Source organism: Bemisia tabaci, chromosome 1, assembly GCF_918797505.1.
Source record: "Bemisia tabaci chromosome 1, PGI_BMITA_v3".
Taxonomy (NCBI): domain Eukaryota; kingdom Metazoa; phylum Arthropoda; class Insecta; order Hemiptera; family Aleyrodidae; genus Bemisia; species Bemisia tabaci.
This window is the reverse complement of record NC_092793.1, coordinates 9,034,398-9,056,934: the sequence shown is the minus strand read 5'-3', so window position 1 is coordinate 9,056,934 and position 22,537 is coordinate 9,034,398. Positions and strand designations below refer to the sequence as shown.

The following is a 22,537-nucleotide window of genomic DNA, read 5'->3' as shown; positions in this document are numbered from 1 at the left end:
AAAATTGAGCTTCAGTTGTAGTGGTATGCCGCAGTGCGTGGAAGATGATTTTTAATTACTGAGATTTTGTATAACTCACACTCCATTTAATTGCAATTCTTTGAAAAACTTGAGACATATAGCCTTCTAACTTTAAACTCTATCAAATTTGATTTTCTCAATTTGCACTTTTTATTTTTCAGCAATCTTTCACGTCTAACTGGCCCCGTGTTCTCTGGCTGGCAGTGGACCAAACAGGCTTGCATTTACTGGAGCACCGATCAAGGCATACTCTGGTCACTTACGAATACAGCTCAATTCTATCATACAGTCCAGCTCTTAACTGTTTGATGATAATTACAATCACGGAACAAAAACAAAGCAAAGTAATTCTAACAACATCACAAGTGAGTCACAGTATTTTCCGATGCTTTTAATTTTTTTTTTTTTGCCCTCTTCTCTGAAATTAAAATGACTCCAAAACTACCTGTGTTATTCAGTACAAAAAGAGGTTCTGTATTATCGGCCGATTGTGAACTGTTTATTCGTTATTTCAGGTTTGAAACTTTGTATTTGGTATTTAAATTATCTTTTTAATGAGAGCATCAAAGTATCATATCCAGGGCTAACAAATGATACCGCCTAACTGACAATTTTGGCAAAAGTGGGTTAGCGACCTTGCCACATTCTACAATATCAAATACTCAAGTAGATGATTTCAGTTTTTTCCAATTCCACAGGGGAACACTGTAATGACGCTGTAATGTATAAGAAAATTGCAAATTTATCCTTAAAATTACAGAAATGGCGAAGTTTTCTCTTCTTTTTGCAAAATCGTCAGTTTTCAGATAGGTGGTATTGTTTGTTAGCCATCAATATGCTGTTTTGAAAACCTTTTTTTTTTTTTTTTTTTTTTTTTTTTTTTTTTTTTTTTAATAACTTAGACCAACAGACGTGTATTGAGGTAGGTGGGTTGATAGCTTAATTGTACTTCTGTGCAATACCTTCGATTTTTTAAAATTTCTCATTTTCAAAAAATGGCAAGCCACTGAATGTTAAAAAAACTTTGCACATCAGTAGAGGTTTTCTGGCTCTGAACTGAATACATTTTGATGAAATTTAAAAGGTTGTCATAAAATTCGTCATTAGGCCAAAGCCAAAAAATTGAAAACTTTGCTCAGCTAGGAGTTTAAAAACAACTAGGAGGAAAGTTTTGTAATTCTTCCGCTGTGCATAAGTATGTTGGAAAGTATTGCTCTTGCTCCATTGCAAATATCTCGGCTCTACCGGAACAAATGACTTAATTTTTCAATCTACACTATAAGCTCTGAGACCTAATTTTGCAGAACTGGTTACGCTTAGTTCCAGCGTTCTACCGGGCCGATTTTCATGATTTTTGCGGCTATCAACGGGCAATTATCTCTAGATGAGCCCGCTCTATTCAGATTTTGAAAATATGATCATGATTTTTGCGGCTATCAACGGGCAATTATCTCTAGATGAGTCCGCTCTAATCAGATTTTGGAAATAAGACCCAGGTTTTTTTACAATAGGGTAAAGCGGCCCATTGAAAGCGCGGAGCGCCTTCAGGGGTTGGGCCGCGTAGCGGCCAGGGGGCGTAGCCCCCTAGTGACTTGATAATCTTATAGTTTCATCAAAGTGCACTGAGGGCTGGCAAGCCCTATTGGCATCCAGATTTTTTTAAACTTAAAAATTTTTTGTGAAACTGACCCTCCAAAGTTTTTCAAATTTCAATCAACATTAAAAAATCTGTAAGAGGATGAAAAATTAGGAAGATAAAAAGCCTTTCTGAATAACTGCAATAACTTAATCATTGTGCAGACGGAATATTATTCATTTTAGTCTTTAAAAAATAATAAACATTTTCTTTACAGGAAAAGGATTACAAAATTATTGACGTATTTTAATTTTTGTATCTTTTTGATTTGTCTTCAGGCTTTCCAAATAGCAACCCTCATCAAAGAGTACACTGATGTTCTCAAGAAAGCACGCTCAAGTGTTCAAAAAACTGCCGACTCAAAGAAAAACTGCCACACAGAAAGCACTAAACAGTTGCACCATCGTCCATTAAGCATCTTACATAAACCAGCGCCTGAAATTGATTCCACTGCCGTTTCAACTGGTTAACTTGCTCTTTTTACACTTAAAATTTCTAGTCATTTATTTTATATGTGTACCAATATCTTGTTTTATTTTATCATACAACAAGAAAGATTTTTCCTTTTACTTAACCGAATTAATATGCATAATTTTCCGAAAAATTTTACAATAAAAACTCCAACGTTTTTAGAAACTGACTTTTGATGAATGCTTAAACTAGTCTTTTGAGGATCAAACCCATTCGTTTTCAGGAAAATTTGTAGAAAAATTTATTAAAATACTCTTATGGTGATGAGTGCTTTTATGTTATGAAATGCAGTCAGTTGCAATGTTTTTTTATTGCCAGACTAATGGTTTTAAGAGAGCCTTTGTGCAATTTTATTTTCTATTTATTTCAATGTTTTGTCTTGTATGAGGACAGTTTTAGCTTAGCTGTAAATTCTTACCAATGTAGAATTTCACAAAAAGAATTTGCTTTTAGGTAGTTCTTTTTTAGGCAAATCCTGTTTATCTTGCACTTATGTCATAATAAAGATTAAAAAATCATGTGTAAGGCAGAGGAAAGTATACAAAATATTTTAAATTTGTTTTCAAGCAATTTTATGTAATTTATCATTTTGTAAAGAACTGTTTCTTTTTTTTAAGTTTTTACTATATTATTTGTACCTATGAAAAAGCATTTTACAGTTGTATCAATTTTTAATGAATGTCTTTTTGTACTTATTTTGTCTGGAGACATTATCTTGATGCACGCATAATTTTACTGGTGCAATTATCTCAGTCATTTGTCTTCTCTTTTTGCTTGCTTTTATTTCTATGAAGATAAATTTATTAATTGTTCACAACCAGAAAAAAATACAAATTATTAAAATCAACTTCTATTTCTATGTCCTTTTCTTTTTGTACCCTGTTTTCCTTCTTTCATATACATGTTGGTACAAAAGTAGAAAAGTACATCAATGGCATTATCTAATTAATACCATTGACCAAAAAAACAATTCAAAAATAGAAAAATGAAAACTCTGTATTGAATAAAAATAATATTTACATTATAAATAAAACTGGAATGTCTTAAACTGTAATTAGCTTTGTACAAAGGAAAATTCACAATATTTGTACAACATGTCATGCAGAACTTTTTTGTGGCGACTTTTTTTTACCATTAAGCATGTCTTGAATTTCTTGTAAAGTTTTACCGGTTGTGTCCGGTAAGTGGAAGTATACAAATGCATAGCAAAGAACGCAAAATGCTGCAAATAACCAAAATCCAAAATGAAGACCAATTTCCTTGGTCAGAGGCGAGAAGAAACGGGTGATGAAGAAGCCTAGGAACCAACAGAATCCTGCGGTAACTGCAGAAGCATTGGCCTTTAAATTTTGGGGGAATAGTTCACCCATGTAAGCCCATGGGAGGGGTCCAATACCTGGAAAAAGAGAGTGCCTGTGAGTTACACAACAGACTCACGTTAAACCAAAACATTACATACATAAAAATGTTCAGGAATTACCCAATTTTAATACATGCCTGATGCTTTGAATGTAAAGAGACTGTCAGTAACATGCATAGGCATACTGCAGATCTTCTTTTTGTATCGCTAGAAGAGGACCCAATTTCTTATGTATGATCATTGGTTGCCCTTTAAAACCTTGCGTTTGAATACTCTAGTGCTTGGGGGCTCAAGAGAATACTGCTCAGTAAACCATGGAATCACATGTTAATTAGACAGGCACAAGATGAAACATTGTTCCAGTTCTTGACTGTTAATTTTGCCGCCTGTTTTGGTGCTGAAATAATAATTTCTAATTGTAAAAAATTAATAAAAAATAAACTAATTGATGTTAGAATTTGATTTAGAACTCAACAGAGTTTACCAACGAGACGTGCGCAGAGTGCGTGCAACGAGTTCCTGCTGAACTTGGTCCAATTCTTTGCTCCTATGGCGTAAGGGTGTATCTCAAATTCCGCATGAGTCCCGGCACAGTGGTTTTGAAGCAAAAAAAAAAAAAATGCGACAAAAATGTACCCAAAAATGGTTTGCTTGGGGTGAGTCCATGGTACGTGCACACTTAAAATCGCGAAAAATCAAAATCTTGGCTAGTGCCATTTTCGAAATACGCGCTTTGAAATTTTCATAGTAAATGCAACTCTTCTACTGATCTTGATCCACTTTTTATTTATTTGTACACTGAATCGGTGCTGATCGATTCACGTTTTTATTTTTTGTTCGAATCAAGTCGATCGAATACATGCCCTCTCTTTACACGCACACTTCCTTTCATACTCTTTTTTTTTAACCGAAAACTTCGCCTTCTGCTGCGTCTGCGGCAATTGTTGTTACGAGTATGCGGTGCGTGCTGGTTGTAGGTAGTTACATACTCGACTCTTTGAAGGCGTTTTGTGTACGAGAGCAATTCGCCAGTTCTCCAACAGGGTACGCCACTTGCGCACATAAAACGCCTTCAGAGAGTCGAGTATGTAATGACCTGAAACCAACACGCACAACATATTCGTAACAACAATTGCTGCAGACGCAGCTGAAGGCGAATTGCTCTCGCACATAAAACGCCTTCAGAGATTCGTGTATGTAATGACCTGAAACCAGCACGCACAACATATTCGTAACAACAATTGCCGCAGACGAAGCTGAAGACGAATTTTTCAGTTTAAAAAAAAGGGTATGAAAGGAAGTGTGCGTGTAATGAGAGGGTATGTATGATCGACATGAATCGAACGAAAAATGAAAACGTTAACCGATCAACACCGATTCAATATACAAATAAATAAAAAATCGGATCAAAATCAGTGGAAAAGTTGCATTTACTATGAAAATCTCAAATCGCGTATTTCGAAAAAAGGATCAGTCAAGATTTTGATTTTTAGCAATTTTACGTGTACACGTACCATAGACTCGCCCCCTGTTGCATACTACTCACACTCTCCCATCAGTGATGATGACTTGGTATGTACTTCATTATACTGAAGGGCTTGAGTGAGAACATACCTAATTGGTTCGTTATTTATTTTATTGAAAAAGACTCTGTCCAGTACAAAATATATTTAAGTTCCTTATTATTTTTTTTACAAATTGACTTACCAACACAGTATGTAATAATAAAAGCAATCAAGCTTGTGACTGGCATCCACCCAAGAGAGGAAACTATTTCGTATTTATGGTAATCTAGGAAGAAGTAAAAACCAAGAACGACCTGGAAAATTAAAGTAAAATAATTGATACACACGAGTAAGTACGATTATTGTAAGATTAGGAGAAGTGAGAATAAGAACAATGCACAGGTAGAAGAAAATGAAAAAACTGTGTAAAAAAATCAATATTAGTCCTCGAATAGCAAGGCGCCACATCATTCGGTAATTTCGAGTGTTGTGTGTTGCCTATCCTCCCTGTTTTGGGCGCGAAAATTAACTGCAGTGATCATGTCGGCGGATTGGACGAATGAATATAATACATTATGTGGATTGCATTTTGCAAAAAGGAACCACTAGCATTGCAATGATGCTAAGATTGTGCAACTTCATCTTTTGCAATAAAATTGCGGAAATCGTGAAAAACTATGTTTAGATGGTACCTAATTTTTGTCTTAAATTCACAGTTTTTAGCGAGTAAAATAGAAACTATTAATGGATAATCGGGTTTTTCCTCCAAGACAAAAGAAGTTGCACAATCTTAGCAACATTGCAATGCTAGTGGTTCCTTTTTGCAAAATGCAATCCATGTTGACCAAGCTGCATCCAAGAGTTGGATGAAAAGTTTGATAGTGTGAATTGGGCTTGAGCACGGTAGTGTAGCGGGCGTATGACGAACCTGAGATAGAACCATTCCTACGGCAGAGGCGTAGAGGCACATCTTCATGCCGAATTTTTTAGTGAAGGGTGGCGTAACGGCAGAAGCGAGAAGCATGACGGCGCCGATGATGATGGCCGAGATGCTGGGGTCCAGCGAGGCGCCGGCCTGCTCGAAGATCGTTTGGCAATAGAAGAGGATGACATTGATACCGCTGAGCTGCTGGAACGCCACCAGGGCGCACGACAGGTAAAGCCCGAGCAAACTCCCGCGGCTCCTGAACAGGTCAATGTAGCGGCCTTTGTTCGCCTGCGCCTCCAGCACCGACTCCTGCAAAAGCATCAGAGAATAACCCGTTATCATCAAAACTCCACCAAAAGTAGCTATAGCCTGGACGTATTTCGACGGTGTAAGTCGGCAATCACATAACTCGTTTGCGGTGTTTGAAAATCTTCGCCCCTAATTTATTTTTTTAAAGGAGAACAAATTGAAATCATTCCTTCAAGTTTTTGCAGAATTTCCTTCGCCTAGAGAAGAAAAATCACGGCAGTCTTAAAGAATTGCCGTTGAGTAGTTTTCCGTTTAAAAAATAAGGTATGACAGGAAGTCTGTGACGTCGCAAACCGAGTTACGTGATTGCCGACTTACACCGTCGATTTATGCTAAATGGAACCATGTGCAAGTGGAAAGATGGAATGTGCTCGTTAGTTGAGGGCCATTAGAATGAATGGGAATTCAAAAGCGCCAGTGATGTCAGCGGCAACGAACGAAACCGGGCACGGCGCGGAGATGGCTATAAGCGTGCTTACTCCTATATGTTTCAAAAAATAATAATTAACAAGCGATCGAAAATAAGTTCATTAAGCCACCTTAATAGTTGCAAAACAAACATTATGTATTCCTTTGGTGAGTACTTAATTTTTTTAATAATTTAAATTACAATAATCAATTCCGAAATTACCAACATTTCAAAATCATGAGCTGAAAAACGCTAACTCCTGGGGTTTGAATATTAGAGTCGAAACACAGTGCAGCTAGCGCGAAACACTTTTAAAGTGCTTTGGAAATCATTAAATTTGACACGGAACCACCTTAATATTCACAAAACACACATTATATTTCCTGCAATAAATATTTATTTTTCATCAATTTAAATGAGAATAATCCATGCAGATGTGCAAACATCTCAAAATCATGAGTTGAAAAACGCTGACTCCGCGAGTTTAAACATCAGATCCAAACACAGAGCGAAGCAGCTGGCGCAAAACACGCATGAGCGCCTACAAACCTAACAGGGATACTTCACGCATTGCGCAATGCGTGAAGTATCCCTGTTAGGTTTGTAGGCGTCAATGCGCGTATCGCGCTGGTCGCCGCGGCGTGCCACGCCGCTTCAAGTAACTATTTCGCAACAGAGGTGTTGCACAGTATCATACGAAATTGAAGGCGCTCCAACAGAATGACAGGCATCCTTTAAGAGTACGGAGCTTTCCTCGCAAAATAAATCAACATACTGCGGCACAAAAAGAGAGTGGTAGTCCAAAAACTCGCCATGTCCTAGCATCCGTATTTAATAACGTTTAGCATAATTTTTGAATTTCATTAGAGAAAAAAGTGACTCGATTTAGACTGAAACATTTTTGAGTATGCCGTCAAGAAGCTTTTATTTTGAATCGAGAATAAAATAGCTGAATGAAAGCGGGTTTCTGCTTGATGTGACTTTTCTTTTTATATAAGCATATATTTTCTTCTTTAAAAGATCATTATTTTTTTTATTAATTCATAAGACAATCTTCCAGGGGGTAAATTTGAGCATATTTCTATTTAAATCAAGTCAATTCTTCTTCTAATCAAGTTAAAAAATCATGCTAAACGTTATTGAATACAGATGCTAGTACTTACTATATCTTATACTCTTTTTTCCGTTGTCACTCGATTTAATTTGCGAGAGAACTTTGCGCTTTTGAAAGATGCCATCAATCATGATACGTTGGGGTGTCTTCAATCTCGTATGATACTGTGCAACACCCAGGCCCGCCACAAGGGGAGGGGATACTGGGTCCCTGGTACCGGGCCCGGCCCGGAGGGGGCCCGTGTTACCCGTGAATAACCACTACGAATTCACATGCAACCCTTGTTTCGTAAGAAAAAGTGAAAAATTTACCCTAAAAATTTCGCAAAAGGTGAATAGATTTTCAGAAACACGCTGGGGCACTGTAGAATTCCTCTTAAATTTTCAAAGAAGTATACTTCTTGGAAAATTTCTATCTATTTTCAAGATAAAAAAAAATAAAAATTTTCCAGATGTTTTGAATGCAACAATTCGCAAGTATTTTGTGCTGAAAGTATAAAAATAAAAAAAAAAAAAAAAAAAAAAAAACCATAATTACTTCGCAGAAATTGATGGAAAAATTCTTTATGGAAGCTTCAAAATGCGTCCGATTAGTCGTATAAATTTTAAAATTTCTCGGGGGATGCCCCTCGGACCCCCCCCCCCCCTCCGTGCTTGGGGCCCGGACCTTAAAACTGGTACCAGGGCCCGAGATGGGATGTGGCGAGCCTGCATGAAGGCTATTTCCATTTAAATCTTCCGTCACATTCCTACGGCGCAATGATACAACTATTTGAACTCTCCGGAATGCGTGAGGTATCACGCCGCATTTGAAGGCGTTTTCAAAACAGCCAAGTTCCGATACCCGGATTATCGTTTTTCATAGTTCATATTATTTTGTTTCCCTTTCTAACCACTTGTTTAATTATAATACTCCTATAAAAACCACCCATTTGATAACACAATTCTAGCTGAAGCGCACTTAAGCGCATTCATGACTGCAAAAATGTTAACGGAAATCGACAAGGCCAGCGTGCATGAAGGCTATTTCAATTGTAATCTTCCGTCGCATTTCTAAGGCGCAATGATACAACTATTTGAACTCTCCGGAATGTGTGAGGTATCACGCCACATTTGAAGGCGTTTTCAAATCAGCCAAGTTCTGATACCCGGATTATCGTTTTGCGTAGTTCATATTCTTTGTTATATTCCGTGCCACTTGTTTATTTTTAATCCTCGTAGGAAAACCACCCATTTGTAAATACAATTCTAGCTGAAGCGCATTTCAGCTATGCATTCACCACTGCAAAAATTTCAGAGGAAATCAAGCGTGCTTGCATCGTTGCAGCGGAAATGAAGTGTGCTTGCATCGTTGTAGCAGAAATCAAGCATGCAACTATACGAACTCCGAACTAGGTATGAGATGTGGTATCTCCCGGAAATGAAGGAAAATCTTAACTTTCCACCTGTTTCAAATTACTGAGGTTTAATTAATTATTCTCGCATCGTAGCAACAGAAATTAAGCGTGCAACCACTGCTACAGTAGTCTATCGTCACTTTTACATGTAAAGTAAATGCAAGACGCAAGATGGCGGCTCTTCCGTCGCAGTCTAAAAGTGCGTAAACTTATCTGGCGTAGACCCTACGTGCACTGAGGGTAGATGTCAAGATAACGTTCATTTGCCAAAGTTGAAAGTGCAAAGATACCTAGAGGATAATCTGCAGATACGAACAAGCTTTTATAGTATTTGTAATTCAAAGATAACTAAGTAAAGTTTATCAACTTACAGCATTAAACAACAGCTTCGCCATGCGCGGAGGATTAAACTCACGGCTTTTCGAATGGCGGTGTTGCCGTTTTGAGCATGAAATGAGTGTTTGCCATTGCTATACGAGTATATTGGTATTGACGCTGTGTTCCCTTACGATATGCTTATATTTTCAAATTTGTTACCTATGTATAAAAACCGACCTACTTAATATTTATAGCGGATAGTGGATAACAACGCGCAGTTTTGTCAAGTCAATGATCCTGATTAGTGTAGAATATTCTAAGTAACGTATCATATGGACGGAATGATAAGTTAGTAAGTGAAGTAAACACTTAAAGTGCTTCATTTTCTAATATGCCCCTTCGAAGCAATAAAGGTTCGTTTCCCCACCTGAATTAATTATACTTTGCAACCAGTGACGTGGCGTGAATTGCGATGTATCGATTGTTAAGCCATTTAAACCTATAGTAAAGAATCGATAATTAAGGTGTTCGCTGCGAACACCCTGTTTACCGATCCTTTTCCATAGCTTTCAATGGCATAAAAATCGATATATCGCAAAGCACGTACCGACAGCGAAACTTGTAAAAAACGCGTACCTCATTCGCGGAGTTATTTAATTTTTCTGATCAAAAGGAGAGTGGACTTACACATTGTATTACATTGTAGAACCAGCTAGAATTGTATTTAGCAAATGGGTGGTTTTTCTAGGAGGATTAAAAATAAACGAGTGGTACGGAATATAACAAAAGAATATGAACTATGCAAAACGATAATCCGGGTATCAGAACTTGGCTGTTTTGAAAACGCCTTCAAATGCGGCGTGACCTCACGCATTCCGGAGAGTTCAAATAGTTGTATCACTGCGCCGTAAGAATGTGACGGAATATTTAAATGGAGATAGCCTCCATGCACGCTGGGCTGGTCGATTTCCTCTGAAATTTTTGCAGTGGTGAATGCATAGCTGAAGTGCGCTTCAGCTAGAATTGTATTTAGCAAATGGGTGGTTTTTTACGAGGATTAAAAATAAAAGAGTGGTACGGAATATAACAAAAGAATATGAACTATGCAAAACGATAATCCGAGTATCGGAACTTGGTTTTTTTGAAAACGCCTTCAAATGCGGCGTGATACCTCACGCATTCCGGAGAGTTCAAATAGTTGTATCATTGCGCCTTAGAAATGCGACGGAAGATTAGAATTGAAATAGCCTCCAGTCCATGCACGCTGGGCGTGTCGATTTCCGTTAACATTTTTGCAGTCATGAATGCGCTTAAGTGCGCTTCAGCTAGAATTGTATTTAGCAAATGGGTGGTTTTTATAGGAGGATTATAATTAAACAAGTGGTTAGAAATGGAAACAAAAGAATATGAACTATGCAAAACGATAATCCGAGTATCGGAACTTGGCTGTTTTGAAAACGCCTTCAAATGCGGCGTGATACCTCACGCATTCCGGAGAGTTCAAATAGTTGTATCATTGCGCCGTATGAATGTGACGGAAGATTTAAATGGAAATAGCGTTCATGCAGGCTCGCCACATCCCACTCGGGCCCTGGTACCAGTTTTAAGGTCCGGGCCCCAAGCACGGAGGGGGGGGGGGTCCGAGGGGCATCCCCCGAGAAATTTTAGAATTTATACGACTAATCGGACGCATTTTGAAGCTGCCATAAAGAATTTTTCCATCAATTTCTGCGGAATAATTATGTTTTTTTTTTCTACTTTCAGCACAAAATACTTGCGAATTGTTGCATTCAAAACATCTGGAACATTTTTATTTTTATTTTTTTTTTGGGGGGGGGGCATATGATACTATTTTCAGTTCTAAGAGGGCCAGGCCCCCCTGGACTCCCCCTTCGTTTGTCTATGGCAAGGGAGTTGAGCCATGAGCCATTGAAGTCGAGGATGCCCAGACTGGAGACTCTTAGCATCTGACGACGGAAGAAAATGAAACGCAGTTACTAAAAATATCCCTCTGTACTGAAAATCTTGAAAATAGATAGAAATTTTCCAGGAAGTATACTTCTTTGAAAATTTAAGAAGAATTCTACAGTGCCCCAGCGTGTTTCTGAAAATCTATTCACCTTTTGTGAAATTTTTAGGGTAAATTTTTCACTTTTTCTTACGAAACAAGGGTTGCATGTGAATTCGTAGTGGTTTTTAACGGGTAACACGGGCTCCCTCCGGTCCCAACCAGGGACCCAGTATCCCCCCCCCCCCCTTGTGGCGGGCCTGCTTCTTGTATATCAACCTGATATCAACATTAATTTTAATTACTGAACTTACAGCTGATAGCTACATAGATTATAGCCAGCCAATCACGCGTAGGCTTGTTGTCTCACCACCCGTGACGTCAGCAAGACTATATAAGCATGGGTTGCCCTAAAATCTAGGTCTGTCACTTTATTCCGTCTCTCTGAACTCGTGTGAATTTTCATTGACATCTAGACCCGTGGAACAAAATTGATCACAAAATTGTTAAAGGGCGAGAGAGAGTGTAAGACTCTCTCTCTCTCTCGCCCTTTAACAATTTTGTGCCCTCTCTCGCGACATCACACATTTCTTTTACGTGATTATTTTCCGAACTGTTATGTGATTTTTGTGCTCTCATTTTCCGACAATACAATCGAATTCATCTCAAGAAGATCCAGTGTCTTTTCTTTGATCCACGTCTCTCTGTAGTTTGTTGTTCCTACAATATCAAAGAGCAACTGGTGCCGAAAACATTTCTTTCAAAACGATCTCGCTATAACATCGTGCGAAACCCTGTTTTATTAAGACTCTCGTTTATAACAGTCACCTTAATGCCGTGCGCATTAATTTGAAGTGAATAATTATTTTTTACTTAAGTAACGGAAGCTCACATACCTCTATTGCAATGATTTCTTTGTTGATGAATTCTCGATCCGGTTTTCCTCTGAACCAGTGCAGAGCCTCGGTTGCTTCCTGCTTCTTCCCTTTGTTTAGATAGTAGTACGGTGACTCAGGAATCCATATGAACGTTAGCACGTATACAACAGGGGCAACGAGGTTGATGTAAATGAGCATTTGATATGATACGTAAGGTCCGATAATGTACTCTTGAAGAAATCCGCCAACTAAGAAAAACTGCATTATAGACAGCAAAGCTCCCCGAACTGATACCTGGAAAATAGACAGGAGTTTTTTCCATGAATTTTTCCATCGACCCTAGTAGCAGAACAAATTTTTAATTCTCTAAAAAAAGTATAAAAAAAACATATCTGTTATCTAAATGGTAGTTTTATATAAAAAACGTGTAACGCTTATATAAAAAAATCAAGGTTCAGACCTGACCATAATATATGAAAAATGATAAAAAATAGATAAGGAAATTTTTTTTTTATGGACAATTTTTTTTATTTTTTTATAGAACGGATGCATACGAAAGTGTTAAAAGTGAACATTTTTATGTAACTATTATGTAAAAAAAAGGTCATCATTTTCGTGAGCTTTTCGCGAATTAGAAGATTTTTTAGTGTGTTTGCGAAAAGCTCACAAAAATTATGACTTTTTTTATATAATGGTAACATAAAAATGTTCACTTTTAACACTTTCGTATGCATGCATTATATAAAAAAATTAACTCTCGTACATAATCTCTATCTTTTCCTTCTAGGTTCTGCTACTAGGGGAAAGAGGCTCTTTCATAAAATGCAAATTTTTAGGGTAACTGAATTCTTACGAAGGGCGAACGCTGAGGATTCTATGGAAATACACTGTCTAGTATATATAAAATATAACAATGATATATTTATTTTGAGAGTATCTTTGAGTCAACCAGAATCCTTTCAACTTAGGTTTATCCTTTGGGGCCGTCCCTGAATTACGTAACGCTCGGGGGGGGGGGGGGGGGGTCGAGGAGAGCGTTACGCCATTTGGACGTATTTCTGTTAAACGGAACTAACAGCGCCAAATTGAGTTCCTTTTGAGGATTTTAGAATTCACAACGCTGCTAGGACAAAGTAACCATGGGCGCCTTCAGATCTTAGAGTATGCAACGCGGACATCCATCGAGCTTGAATAGTTGCGTCCAGGCGCTGATCTAAGTTACACAGCATTCGTTCCGTTTTTCAAGGCACTAATTGAAGGCACGTTTGTTAGTGTACGGGCTGGTACTGGGTGGACTGTCCATCCTCCCCTGCTTTAAGAATAACCTCGAGTTCAGCCCTCAATTGGACGTATTTCTGTCAAACGGAACTAAGCGCCAATTTGAGTTCCTTTTGAGGAATTTAGAATCCCGGATTAGGCGTTCTGTCAAACGGAACTAAGCGCTATCGAAATGCGAGTATAGGACGGAACGAGCATCGCGTTCCGCAACACCCGCCAATTCAAGCCCCCCTCTCCCTTCCTCCCCCGATTGCGCTTAGTTCCGTTCGATAGAAATACGTTCACTTAGTTTTTACGTGTTAAAAGATAGAGGCCTACATCGCAAACGCGTTACGAAGGGGAGAGGAGTCGAAAATGCCGAAAAAGTGTGTTACGTAATTTTCCGGACGGTCCCCTCAGGGCTTTTCCCTCATTTTTTATCCCTCCTTCAAAGTGAGGCCGAAAGACCCCTCTCTGTTTCCCGCTGGATTCGTTTTTGGGTGCCCGTGGCTTAAAGGACGGAATTACAGGCAAAGAGACCCTCTATGTTTCTGTGACAGCGGAGAGAGCAGTAAACGAATTTCTGTATGAGCCATGGTTAGCACATCGACAGTGAAACTACCAGACCACGTATCTCGTTTGCGGTGTTTAAAAATCTCCACTCACATTTTATTTTTTTGAAGGAGATCAAATCAATATCATTCCTTACAATTTTCACAAATTTTTCTCCGCACAAAGAGGAAAAATCACGAAAGTTTTCACGAATTGACGTTGAGTAGTTTTCTATTTAAAAAATAAAGTATGACAGGAAGTCTGCGACGTCGCAAACCGAGATACGTGGTTGCGGACTTACACCCTACACCGTCGAAATGTGGTTTAATAATTTTAGCCTCCGCAGCCGCCTCATCGACCGCACTATTTGGCGCAATGCTTGAAGTATTCCTACAGTCTTGTAGGCGCTAATATGCGTTCCACACCGCTTGCCGATCGCATATCGCACTATGTGTTTGGCGCAATGCGTGAAGTATTACTACAGTCTTGTAAGCGCTTATATCGACGGTGAAACTACCAGACCACGTATCTCGTTTGCGGTGTTTAAAAATCTCCACTCACATTTTATTTTTTTGAAGGAGATCAAATCAATATCAGCTCTTACAATTTTTACAGATCTTTCTCCGCTCAAAGAGGAAAAATCACGGAAGTTTTCACGAATTGACGTTGAGTGGTTTTCTATTTAAAAAATAAAGTATGACAGGAAGTCTGCGACCGACCGAACCGAGATACGTGGTTTGGTAGTCTCACCGTCGACATGCTTTTACGTGTCTCGAGGTTCACCGCAGCATGCATTTACTGCTCTCTTCCCTATCATGGTAGCATTGCTATCTTGGTGAGGGTGAGAGCTTTTACTTTCGGGACTGCAATATTGACTTGCCTATGAGGATGTTGAACAACGTGTCGGGAATTCCGTTTCGCAGACATACCGAAGACTTCTTTAGGTCATTACGTCACCCGAAGCTCCTCATCCACCCAGTAGGTAGATAGGTTAACGGTCGAAAAAAAGGTGACAACTGGTCGCCCCCTTACAACTTTCCACGAGGAAGTGATAAATACCCGAAAGTAAAAGTTTCCACATGTCGCCAAGACTGCCGTGCTAAGGAAGAAGCACAGGTATGAACATTCGAGAGTTGCCAAATTTCCCCGGATAAAACATGTATTTTTGAGGAAAGTTACGCGTAATTTTCCTAATTTTTTTCAGATATCTTAGGTTAAATTGCGAACGAAATTGTCTGAAACATTGGTGGAAAGAGAATTACAACTTTTCCAGTGAATTCACATTTAATCAAAGCAATTTTGGCAACGCCTGAAGGTTCACACGGCGCACAGTGGATCGAGTTAATTAGTGAAATCGGACATGAAATTTTTGTCTGAAACTGAAAATGTTGATATTAATTTCGTCACACTTTAAATTTTAAGGGGTCTTTCTATAAACAATGTTTACGAAGAAACCAATGAAACCACTCTTGGAACCTCAAGATTCCGCATAAACGGAGTTACGAGCGTTTAAAGTTTCCAAATTTTGTCCGACTTCTCCCATTGACTCGGTCCAGTGTGCTGCGTATTTCCTTAGCACCAGTGGCGAGGGCGAGGCGTGAATAATCGATTATCGATATTTCCCCATTTGAAACTATGGTGAAGAATTGATTATTAAGGTGTTGGTTGCGAACACCCTGTTTATCGATCCTTTTTTTCTGGTTTAAACGGCAGATCAATCAATATATCGCAAAGCAAGCCACGCCACTGCTTAGCACGGCGGTGGAGGCCAGTGGAGCTTAGCCACTCTTTGTCTCTGGGTGGAATGGAGGCATGACAGCGCATTGGCGGATCCAGCAAATTGGCAACATTGTTTTTATTCATTTAAACCTATGGAAATGTTCCAATGGCGAGGCGTAAATGATCGATTATCGATATTTCTCCATTTGAAGCCATGATAAGTAATCGATTATTAAGGTGCTTGTTGCGAACACTCTGTTTATCGATCCTTCATCATTGATTTAAATGGCAGATTAATCGATTAATCGCATAGCACGCCACGCACTGAAAAAAAAATCTCGGTGTATTTACTAAGAAAAGGGTAAAATTACCAAGAATTCAGGGTTCTATTTGATCCCAGTTTTTTCTTGGTAAAATTACTATTTATGGATTTGGTAATTTTACCGAGAAATCTCGGTAAAATTATTGAACTTTCTCGGCAATTTTACTGGACCTGGTAAAAACGCCAATATTTTTTATCGACTGTGGTAGAATTACCGAGATAAAATGGCAAAGTTACTGGGAATTGATTACCAATAAAAGTGGTATTCTTACCTGAAAAAAACGGTAAAAATACCGGTTTTTAGGTAAGTTTACCAGTCTGTCTTGGTAAAATTACCATTAATTGGTAAAAAAAGTGAGATGGTAAAGGTACCAACGGACCTTGGTGAAAACGCCGAGAATTTGTTTTCAGTGCGCCACTGGAAATGTATCAATTCTTTAAGGGACCAGGTGCGATCATTTAACATAGGTTTAAATGGAGGGAATCCGGTGTTGCCGAATGGCTGGATCCGCCTCCGTGACAGCGACGAAGGAGGATGACTCACCTCAGCAATTTCGGCGACGTACATGGGGGTGACGGTGTAAATGCTGCCGACGCCGATGCCGCTGATGAAGCGGGCCAGGTACATGACGTTGAGTTGAGGCACGACCACGAGGAGGACCCAGGAGATGAGGAACATGAGCATGGTGAGGAGGAGGGTGGTCTTGCGCCCGACGCGGTCCACGAGGCTGCTGGCCAGGAACGGACCGAACCCGGCCCCGAACGCGATGAGCGAGCTCAGCGACGACCCCTCGTCCTCGCTGATCAACAGGAACTCGCCCTTCTCCAGCTTCGGCACCGCCGGCGACGACCACGTCAGGGCGTTCCCGCCCACCCATGCTCCCAGGTTACCTGCCAAACAAGAAAAGAAACACTCAAATGGAGATGTTGCATGTGTGAGGAATTTGCGATTTGACTGTTTTTCTTACGTAAAAGTTCACGAGAAACACGATGGTGCCACTGGTTACATCTGAAGTCAACTCCCAAGCTCAGAAAAAGCTCTCAAGTTGAGGCCTAAACGGAGGGGATATCCCACGCTATCCTGAGAGTCCACCTCTACATCAAGACAAGCTCTTCATGCAAAGATAGGGAGCAAATACATTGACAGGGCTGCCACTTTATTTGGGGACTCTGAAACTGAAAACACGGCAACCCTGCTAATGTATTTGCTCCCTATCTTTGCATGGAGAGTTTGTCTTGATGTAGAGGTGGACTCTCAGGATAGCGTGGGATATCCCCTCCATTTTGGTCTTAACTTGAGAGCTTTTTTTGAGCTTGGGAGTTGATTTCAAAGAAAACCAGTGGCACCATCGTGTTTCTCGCGAACTTTTACAGATGAATCGATGGCCAAATCGCAAATGCATGCAACATCTCCATTCTGGCCTAAACACTGAGTAACATGGTAGTCAAATAGCATAGAGTTCATAGTGTACTAATGTGAATGGGTGAGCATGGCACCATGTCCTGGTCGACGAGTTCCGAGCCCGGTGTGCGCCGAGATAGGGTCACTTTTTCGATACATTTCGATCCAAAACGGTGACGTAGAATACGTAGTAACAATCCTCTTTGTTTACATCGAATGGCCTATCGCCGCCGCCGGCCGGGTACCCGAGTATCGCAAACGATCGATTATGTATCGGAAAAGTGACCCGGCGTGGCACAGGAGTCACGGAATTCGGAACCTGGAAAATACTTAAAAGTGGTGCCATACTCACGCATTTACATAACGACTCTATGTACTTTATGTAAAATAGTGCTGGACTGCTAGCTTTACACTATTTGGACCGCGTTCAGCCGAGAGGAAACAAGCCACAGCAGTCATTGTCTCTAACTGGGCGTTCCTTTTAATTTTTTAGAAGAGACGTTTGTGCGGATTCCTTTGAAAATTTAAACGAATTTGCTTCGCACAATGTAGAAAATTTTCCGAAATTTGCACAAAATTCCGCACAACCGTTTTCATGTAAAAAATGAAATTGCCCAATTAAATTTGGCAATAGCTGGTGTGGCTAGGTTCCTATCTGCCTAACGCAGTCCATTTTCCCGGAAAATTTCAAAAATTTCACTTAGAGTAAAAGATTTAAACTCCGAGAGAAAAGATTTAAGCTTAAATTTTTGACACTAACTGACATTTTTGGCCTTGCTTCCCCCGTAAATTAGCGTAAGCCCAAACTACTCTATTTGCCCGTAAAATAACACGATACCAAATTTAACCTCTAGCGACCCTCTCACGCTATGATTCAAAACCTATGATGAAAAGTTTTAAAAAAATCGAGTTTTTAGTTTGATTCATTTTCCTTGTGTTTCATCGTGACCGTTCTGAAACACAGGGGGGGGGGGGGGGTGCCCCTACCCCTCTCTTATGACGCCACTGTCTTCAGTATAATACTTGACGTATAATACTTGAACGGTCCCCAAAGCTGCCATACACAGAGGACAAAGCTGAGAAAAAACATGGGACAGCTTAAAGTTACCTAGTATCAGACCTATAGTATACCCTGGTAAAAATTGGCGATACGAGCTGCGTTTCAAAATACCATAGGAGTTCTTATAGCCGACTAAAGACGGCTATTGAAAATCATATAGCTGGCTGTAGAAAGCGGAGCAAATCATGTAGCCGGGCTATACGAAGCCATAAAAAAGTATACAGTCGGGCTATAGTTCCTATCGCCGGGCTTTACACTTTATCGCCTGCAAACCTCGCTGCAGCACAGTGAAAGCACAAAATACAAAAGAAAAAATTAGAGTGCTTTGGAAATCATTAAGTTTGATACGGAACTACCTTAATATTTACAAAACACACATTATATTTTCCTTTAAAACATATTTTTTTTTCATCAATTAAAATGAGTTGGTCCGTACAGAGTGTGCAAACATTTCAAAATCATGAGTTGAAAAACGCTGACTCCGCGAGATTAAATATTAGAGCCTAACACAAAGCGGAGCGGCGACGCATTGGCGCCTACAAACCTAACAGGGATACTTCACGCATTGCGCGGCGACGCACTGGCGCCTACAAACCTAACAGGGATACTTCACGCATTGCGCAATGCGTGAAGTATCCCTGTTAGGTTTGTAGGCGCCAATGCGCGTTTCGCGCTCTCTGCCCGCCCGCCGCGCCGCAGCGTGCCACGGCGTCTGAAGCAACTATTTCACACCAGAGGTATTGCACAGTATCATAAGAAATTGAAGGCGCTCCAACATATTAAGTATGACAGGCATCCTTCAAAAGTACGGAGCTTTCCTCGCAAAATAAATCAAGATACTACGGCACAAAAAGAGAGCGGTAGTCCAAAAACTAAGTAAGTCCTAGTATCCGTAGTTAGTAACGTTTAGCATAAACTTTATTATCTGGCTGTTGCTTAATCGCCATCGGCTATAAAAGGTTATAAGAAATTGTACAGCCGGTTATCTGTAACCGGGCTGTTTACTGTTAACTGTTACTGCTGGTAAACTGCTACTAGCTTCTGAGCTATTGGAAATCTTACAGCCGGCTTTAGGTCTATAGTATTTTGGAACACACATTCTACTGCCAATTTTTACCAAGGTACAGAGGGACTCTAGATTTTGAATTCAAAAGTCCCCGTGCCCTATCAGGGAAACTTCAGGGGGCTAGGGGACCATCAAATTCGGATTGTTTAGTGTCGACTACCGATGGAAACCCTTATTTTTTCCGAGCCTCTATGTCAAAGTGGTATCAAAACGAAAGTTTAAAAATTTCGGCCGGAGTTTCCCTGGCCTCATTAACGTCATTCAACTGCCGGTTAAGTTATCATCTTCGGATTGAAAATTATACTTCCGAATTCGCAGCAATGTATGACGTCAAGGCGATAAACATTTCAAAGAAATTGTTTGTTTATCAGTGGAGATCTGTCCGTTCTACATTCGAGCTTCGAATTCCTTTGAACTTGCACATTGGTCCTCGGAACTTCTCTGCGTGTTGATGTGTCTACCTACTTACTTTAATTGAAAGAGCACGAGTTATTTCTTCGCACATGCAACGGCAATACTATCGTACTAAGGAAAAACGCCGTATGAGCCTTTAGATTTTGCCGAATTTCCTTCAATAAAAACCGAATTTACTACGGAAACTTTGAAAATTTTTCTTCAACGTTTTCGGAAAATTTTGTTTGTTGTTTTTTTCTAAAATATCTGAAAATTTCAAGGAAAAAAGAGAATAAGTTTCCTTAAAAATATAGATTTTATGCAGGGAAATTTGGCAACTCTCGAATGTTCATACGGCGTTTTCCCTTAGCACGGCAGAATACAAACACTTTTTGATGCTTTCGGCGAGTGTTCAAAGCGCGGGATGGGAAGAATAGTCATCCTGAATAACCTTAGAAAATATTTATAAAACTTTCCGCGTGCTGTATCTATTATTATCCGCGCTGTAGTCTTCTGTATTGATTATCCGAGGTAGGTCAAAAGATTATCGACCTATCTCATCACGGAAAAAAATATTGAAAAAATTGCGCTCACTACGTTATTTACAATTTTTTCAGAATTGTCTGATATTTTTTTTCGGTTATTTTTATCTCTACGTTCAGTCTTAGGCATACACAATCATATAAGTAACAACAGCCTTTGTAAATCATCTCTCTCCCTTTCCATTGATGATTAAGTATGACCTCTAAACGAGCTTTTATCTGAATGATATTGATATCTCAGTGACCTCTCTCTATTATGTCTGCAAGCAAGGTGTATTGGAGCGAAGAAAAACGAAGCACATAATGGAAGGAAGGGTATAGAGGGGGTAAGGAAAGAGGGGAAAACAAAATTTAGTAAAAATTATTATTAGATAATGAATTCTTTATTCCATGCTTCATTTCCTCTGCCCGCAGGTGGACAGCTTAGAGGGCATCCCAAGTAGCATTTTTTAACGAAAAAATTGCGATATTTTGAAATTAAGTAGCGATTTTTTACGATGTTTTGGCGGTAGAATCGCTGTGATCAACCATTTGAGCGATTATCCTCGATCTTGTCGCAATTTTATCTCTTTATAAAAATCGCGTTCGATAAAATCGAAATTTCATGTCGATGTATCACAATTTTCTGATCGATAATATTGCGATAAATTGCCGTCGATATAATCGCGATTTTATCGCAAAAATAAGCGATGAAATCGCACATTAATCGCAATTTTTTATCCGATAATATTGTAATAAATCAACGTCGATACAATCGCGATACACTATCCGATTAAATCGCAACTTATCGCGATCATTGCTACTTGGGTTCGGGGAAAAACTTCATTCTCATATCTTTTCTGATGGGGGGGAAAAAACGCAAACGAGGTACTTACAAGTGTTTTAAAAATTCTCGATACGTATCTTAAGATCGTCATAAATTACTTTTTATGGACTATGGATTATATCAAGCTTATTTCATGAATTTAGGCTTACCTGGGGGAAAAGTAGCCGAATGTGCTAGGAAGCGTGGATTACTCCAAAAAAGAACAACAACAAAAATCAGACTCTTAAAGCGCCTCTTAATATAATTAAGTGTGTTGGTACTCACAGATGCAAGCAGCCAGCCAGAGGTTGACCTGGTTTCCACCGCTCTTCATATCTTCTTTCTGTTTGTCCACCAATGGCTCGATTGTGGTCCCGGTTTGATCTGTCGTCTTCTCCGGCGTTGTGCCATTTTTGGAGCTCTTGAGCGAATTCGTACTCATGATGGCGTTGCTGCATTTATCTCAGCTGCCCGGGATATACGACCCTACACAAAGTAAACACACGGTTAATCCCTTCGAACAACACATACGGAATGATTTACAACGGGGCACTAAACGCTTTTATCTGCCGCGCTCTTATCGGGGCAATTTGTTTGTAAATGTGACGAATTTGTTTGTAATTTCGTCCGATCTCTCAGCGCTTCATAGAATGGCAATCAATCCCATTAATCCAGCGCGAAATGTTGACAATAACTTTTATCGGGTGGTCGCCTATAAAAACTAGGGCTCTCGCAGCTGGTGATGAGTATAAGGAACAGTGCAAAGGTCGAGGTTACCTGGGTACTCTGCCGTGCTAAGGAAAAACGCCGTATGAGCCTCCAGGCGTTGCCAAATTTCCCCTGGCAAATCACTAATTTTCAGGGAAATTTTTGAATATTTGTCTGCCAATTTCTCAGATAATTGTCTTTGTGATTTGATCAGAAACTTGTGAAAATCTCAAGGAAATATATTCATAATTTTCCTAAAAAATAAACATTTTATCCAAGGAAATTTGGCAACTCTCGAATGTTCATACGGCGTTCTTCCTTAGCACGGCAGCACTGGAGAGAGACGTAAAAGACTTAA

General features: G+C 39.5%; 2 protein-coding genes across 2 annotated transcripts in view; one reads left to right on the top strand and one right to left on the bottom strand.

The window, feature by feature from the left end:
- The window catches only part of Myo81F (unconventional myosin 81F), an 89,755-nt gene extending 86,780 nt beyond the window's left edge, over positions 1-2,975 (top strand). The window contains exons 33-34 of the mRNA XM_019054837.2: positions 183-386; positions 1,936-2,975. Of these exons, the coding sequence (XP_018910382.2) occupies positions 183-386; positions 1,936-2,127 (396 nt within the window). The 3' untranslated portion in view covers positions 2,128-2,975. The remainder of the gene's footprint in view (positions 1-182; positions 387-1,935) is intronic.
- Positions 2,976-3,106: 131 nt separating this feature from the next.
- Positions 3,107-22,537, bottom strand: part of LOC109039379 (trehalose transporter 1-like protein) — a 36,384-nt gene continuing 16,953 nt past the window's right edge. Inside the window, exons 2-7 of the mRNA XM_019054849.2 lie at positions 21,757-21,957; positions 16,748-17,094; positions 12,372-12,647; positions 5,922-6,230; positions 5,196-5,307; positions 3,107-3,524 (exon numbers count right to left, since the gene is read on the bottom strand). Of these exons, the coding sequence (XP_018910394.2) occupies positions 3,226-3,524; positions 5,196-5,307; positions 5,922-6,230; positions 12,372-12,647; positions 16,748-17,094; positions 21,757-21,913 (1,500 nt within the window). The 5' untranslated portion in view covers positions 21,914-21,957 and the 3' untranslated portion in view covers positions 3,107-3,225. The remainder of the gene's footprint in view (positions 3,525-5,195; positions 5,308-5,921; positions 6,231-12,371; positions 12,648-16,747; positions 17,095-21,756; positions 21,958-22,537) is intronic.